Source organism: Salvia splendens, chromosome 10 (genome assembly GCF_004379255.2).
Source record: "Salvia splendens isolate huo1 chromosome 10, SspV2, whole genome shotgun sequence".
NCBI classification, from domain to species: Eukaryota; Viridiplantae; Streptophyta; class Magnoliopsida; order Lamiales; family Lamiaceae; genus Salvia; species Salvia splendens.
Window position 1 is genome coordinate 14,537,618 of NC_056041.1, and position 5,413 is coordinate 14,543,030.

At 35.3% G+C, this 5,413-nt stretch overlaps 1 protein-coding gene across 1 annotated transcript; it reads left to right on the plus strand.

Annotated features, from left to right (window-relative positions):
• The first annotated feature begins 815 nt into the window (after positions 1-815).
• LOC121751210 (dirigent protein 21-like) lies at positions 816-1,719 on the plus strand. Its single transcript, XM_042145928.1, has one exon. The coding sequence runs from the start codon at positions 983-985 to the stop codon at positions 1,550-1,552; it is 570 nt and encodes a 189-aa protein (XP_042001862.1). The 5' UTR covers positions 816-982; the 3' UTR covers positions 1,553-1,719.
• The last annotated feature ends 3,694 nt before the right edge of the window (positions 1,720-5,413 follow it).

A 5,413-nucleotide genomic window follows, 5' to 3' on the forward strand; every position in this document is an offset into this window, starting at 1 on the left:
CAAAATGGTCCCCTAAGTATCATTTGGAGATCATTTTGCTAGGCCGATTACTATTAATTTTCAGACTCCCCTCCTTTGTCCATTTTGCCTTTATGAGTGATCATGATAATAGGTCCTTTTAACTCATTTTCACCTATTTTCTTGAACATTCTCAAAAAATTCGTGAACTCAAAAACATTACTATAATTAGCCGGAAATACACAATTCCAGCTATGAAACTCAATAATAATAGTTATATCAACAAATCTATCAAACTGATAGAATTACGAGTTTATCAGTAGTCGATCCACGTAATTAGAATACGGCATTTACTATAGTAATATCATTTTCATAATATTTTCTTGGATCTGTATAGTCTATAAATCGAATACTCGATTTGTACGTATCCTATTTTAAACTCCTATACAGGTCCTAATAAAAATTACTTACATCATACCCCCTCTAACACTCTCCAATAATATTTTCTTGGATCTATATAGTCTATAAATCGAATACTCGATTTGTACGTATCCTATTTTAAACTCCTATATAGGTCCTAATAAAAATTACTTACTTCATACCCCCTCTAACACTCTCCAAATTAATATACATTTACTTTATAGGTCGGAAATCGGTAGTACACTTACTAATACTAGTACTTAATTTATGTGTCAATTTATTAACACACGTAATGGCCCCCCAAATGTGTATCCAAGCAGTCCAAACTTGTTATAGGCCACAAACACAGATGTACTCGAATTAATAATGAAGTTGAATGTAAGTATTCAAAGTCTATAATTATATAGTAGTATAGAAAGTTTCATCTAACACACAAAATGCACCTAATTAATTAAACAATCATATACCTTAGCTAATCCCGGGGTTCATCATTTTTTCATCAATCCATTACATATGATCCTATATAACCCCCTTTTATCACCCCCAAATTATATCATCAACACATTGCATAATCCCAAAAAAGAAAACCCTAAAAAAAGAAAATATGAAAAACCCAACACATAATTTTCTCTTAACAATTGTCTCCCTCCTCATCACCACCACCGCCGCTGCCGCCGAAACACCATGGTTCGAAAACCTTTGCATAAGTAACAAAAACACAACAAAGCTTCATTTCTACGTCCACGACGTCCGAAGCGGCCCCAACGCCACCTTATACAACGTCGCCAACTCCTCCATCACCGGCACCTCCCCCACCGGCTTCGGCCGGATCAACGTCTTTGACGACCGGGTCACGGCGGAGCCGGACATCGCCTCGGAGGAGGTGGCGAGAGCGCAGGGGACCACCACTTCTGTGGACCTCCAAGTCTCGGCGGCATCCATGAATCTCAACTTCTTCTTGAAGGCCGGGAAGTTTAACGGAAGCACGGTCACCGTTGTTGGCCGGAATCAGTTTTCCGACGCGGAGAGGGAGCTGCCGGTTGTCGGCGGAAACGGGGCTTTCCGGTATGCACGTGGATATGCGATTACAAGGAGCTATTCTAATGATGCGGCAACGAATTATGGTGTGCTTGAATATACGATTTATGTCAGGACTTCAAGAAAATGTTTTTGAACGTTTTTTATTAGTAGTACACATCATGTGTATAGTAATGTTGTTTTATATTGATGATGTTTGTGGATTATGTTAGAATAAATGATGTGTACATATTGTCCCACAATGTATAATGTTCAACATCCGTGAGTACTTTTTTTATGAATGCCCTTATAAACATTAATTTACTTAAGTATATTATTTTACAGCAATAAAAAATTAGAAGAATTAAGATTTCATGGTAAATTCACATGTGATTTTGATCTTGACGTGGAAATAATTATTTAATACTCCTTCCTTTTCATATTAATAGAGGCGTTTCATTTTCTGCACTCTATTTAAAAAAATAATACTAACAGTAGTTAAAGTGAAGAAAAAACAACACATCTTGAATATTAAACTTATAAGTACTATTTTCTAAGTGAAACAACACGGTACCCATACGAGGCACCAAATCACACTATGAAAAACACGCAAATTACCAACGGCAAGATCCGTTGGTAAAATCAACTTATCCGACTTATGTGTGAGTCTTGTGACGTAATTGATACTATGTTTTAAATGTTTAAATATAATTAGTATTCCACTAAAAATAAAATCAATACATCTTGGGACGTATACGGTTACTAATTTGAGAATATGACGTATATTGTTAATAATAATACTATATAATTATAACATTTTTCTTGTACTTCTCGAGATTTATAGGTGAGAGTAAGACTGGAACGAATAACATGGAAAATAAGGAAACGTGTTACATAATGTTTTACGACGTTAATTAATGTAATATAGTTTAGCTTGAGAACTTCAATTTGAGTTTTAATTGTATAGGTGACATTCGTGACCCAAATCATACATTATATGGCATAATTACATATTTTATTATATATTAGTTATGCAAATGTGTATGTGTGCTTAATACTAAGTGTCTTGTGCATGAAAAATGTGTCCATGGGATTTATAATAATATGTAGTGAGAATATGGAAAGAAAAGAAAGTAACTCTTTGTATTAGTTTAGCTTCTGAGGTAAGCTTCGTATTTAGCTTCTGAGGTAAGCTTCGTATTTAGCTTCTGAGGTAAGCTTCGGTTTAGCTTTTGAAGTAAGCTTCGTCATATATATATAAAGGAGTTGAAAGAGGTTAAAAAAAAGGGAAGAAGGGGGAAAAAGAGAGAGAAATTCTACACTTATGAATTTTTTAGAGGATCAAGGAACGTAGATCGGGAATCAAGAGCTAGTGTTCGACCAGGTTATCTATCCTAATCAGGTGTGTATATATCACACTTTTAGTTTTACATGTGTTATGTGGTTGATTGTTATATGTTGAATTGGAGTGAATTATGTGATTATATGGTGTGAAGTTGATATGATTATGAATTATTTGATATTGATGGTCGAATATGATATGAATATTTGATTGCTGAAATGGACATGTTTGTTTAGATATATTGGATAATTTGATGGAATATGGTATGAATATGTTATTGGTGCAAATGATATGGTTATGATACTTATGATGTGAATCATTGGATTGAAAAGGATCTGTGACGGTTTTGCCCTGGATCTGAAATTACAGTGGATATATTGGGACCTTCGGGTCAACATATTGGGACCTTCGGGTCAAATCATAGTGGGACCTTCGGGTCAATCATATTGGGACCTTCGGGTCAAACATATTGGGACCTTCGGGTCAATCATATTGGGACCTTCGGGTCAAACATATTGGGACCTTCGGGTCATATTACAGTGGGACCTTCGGGTCAAATCATAATGGGACCTACGGGTCAATTATATTGGAAATCCCGGGCAGATACCAGGCTTGACTGTCACGGAATAATAAATTGATCAGAGAGGCATATGCATATGAATATGAAATGGTTTGTTTTTAAAGTATGATATGTATTGTTTCTGATTATATGTTTTGATAAAAGAGTATGCTTGATATTGTATCATGTGAGATTAAAGTGTTATCAGGTTTGGCGGCTGACGCATATTGACAACTTTCTCCTCCTCATCAGTTTCGCATGTAGATAAATGTATAGTATATAGAGTTGTGAGAGGGTTCCACTACTTTACAGAATGTTTTGAAATATGTGCTGGATGAATGTTGAATTTTAGAATTATATAATATGTGTGTTCTATGAATTAGACACGTGTATCGATTGCTTTTATGATAAGAAATTTATTTATAGTAAGTGCATACATCAGAGGGGTTGAGGTGTCACAGTATACGAAACCGTGTGTTGTTCATGTGTGTTAGCTTATGAGTGGTAATAGTACTCGTCCCATAAAAGATGGCATAATTGGATATTGGCACGGGATTTTAAGATACGTTGTTTTATGTATTAAGTGGAAAGAGAAAATAATATATTTATATTCATGTGTGAGTAGGGGTGGCAAAATGGGTAGCGGGTAATGGGTAATTCCCATCTCGACCCGATATCCGCCGGGTATCGGGTATCCGCTATCTGATGTTAACGGGAAATGGGGCAGGATCGGGTACTGTATTTTAGAGTTTTACGGGTAGCGCGCGGGTATACCCGCTACCTGCGCAGGTATACCCGTTAGTCTCAATAATACTCGTCTTTTAATACTTTATAGAATCTAAGCGTTCTAAAAAAATTTGAAATATTTTTATAAATACAATTAAAAACTCATTGGAACTATTTATTCAAACTTCAAAGCTTACCATCAAAGATTTAAAATTAATACAGTAAATAATGGAAGATTGCTATTAGGTTTTAAAATTTTCTATTTTAACTAATTAGCATAACTAATATTTAATTCCCCATAAATTTTTTCTCTTATAAAACTCCTCTAACCTCTCTTCAATTTTATTCCAGCCCTTTTACGATCTTCTACCCGCTGCCTCCCGCATCTGCCGCCGTAGGCCTACACCTCCAGTCACCAGAGTTTAGGTGGAGGCATGTAGTGAATTGGAGTGAGTGAAGCACTTTCTGCTCGATTAAAGTTAGAAGCACCAGTTTCGGGTCGGGTACGGGAAACCCAACACAGGTATCGGGTAATCCCGTTATGTTGCGGGACGGGTATTGGGATAGCAAATTTAGCTGAAATCGGGTACTGGTACCCAACTTGTCGGGTGCGGTTACCCACGGGTAACCCGTTTTGCCCACCCCTATGTGTGAGAAAACTTTTTCCAAAAAAGGAAATGTGACATCTTTTATGGGACAAATTAAAAAAGGAAAATGTGACATCTATTATGGGACAGAGTGAGTACATTGTTTCATTGTTCGCATTTGTTTTCATAATTTTTTCATTGTATGCATTTGTTTTCTTAATTTTTGGCTTATTTTTACTTTCATTTATTTGCAGTTTGCACACTGCTGATTTGATAATATCTTCCGGAATATGCAACATTGAACCATGCATAATCGTTATATTTGATTCTGACCGGAATAATTATTAGAAGTACACCCTCCGTTCGTCAATAAATATCTCATTTTTCCTTTTTCGTCCGCCCGCATATAAATGTCACATTTCACTTTTACTATATTTGCATGAACCCTATATTCCACTAACTCATTTCACTAACATTTTATTATACAATCAGAGTATAAAAGTAGGCTCCACATTGCACTTACTTTTCCACCTACTCTACTCTATAAAGCTAAACAATTTCTTAAAACTCGTACCGATCAGATATGAGACATTTAATCATGCACAGAGAGTACTTGTATGATAGTGGAATTTTGGGTCCACTTAAAATGTTTAATTTATAATTTTCTGATTTTAGTTTTTTTGTATCACTATTTTTTATTCCAAATTATATATCCAACAATTAAAGATTTAAAGTAAACAAACCACGCTAATTGCAGTCACAATCACAATATGAAGATTTAAACACCAAGAATAGAACTAGCTC

Excerpts from the sequence above, each read along its gene's own strand:
- LOC121751210 (XM_042145928.1), top strand. The coding sequence starts at position 983 with ATGAAAAACCCAACACATAATTTTCTCTTAACAATTGTCTCCCTCCTC.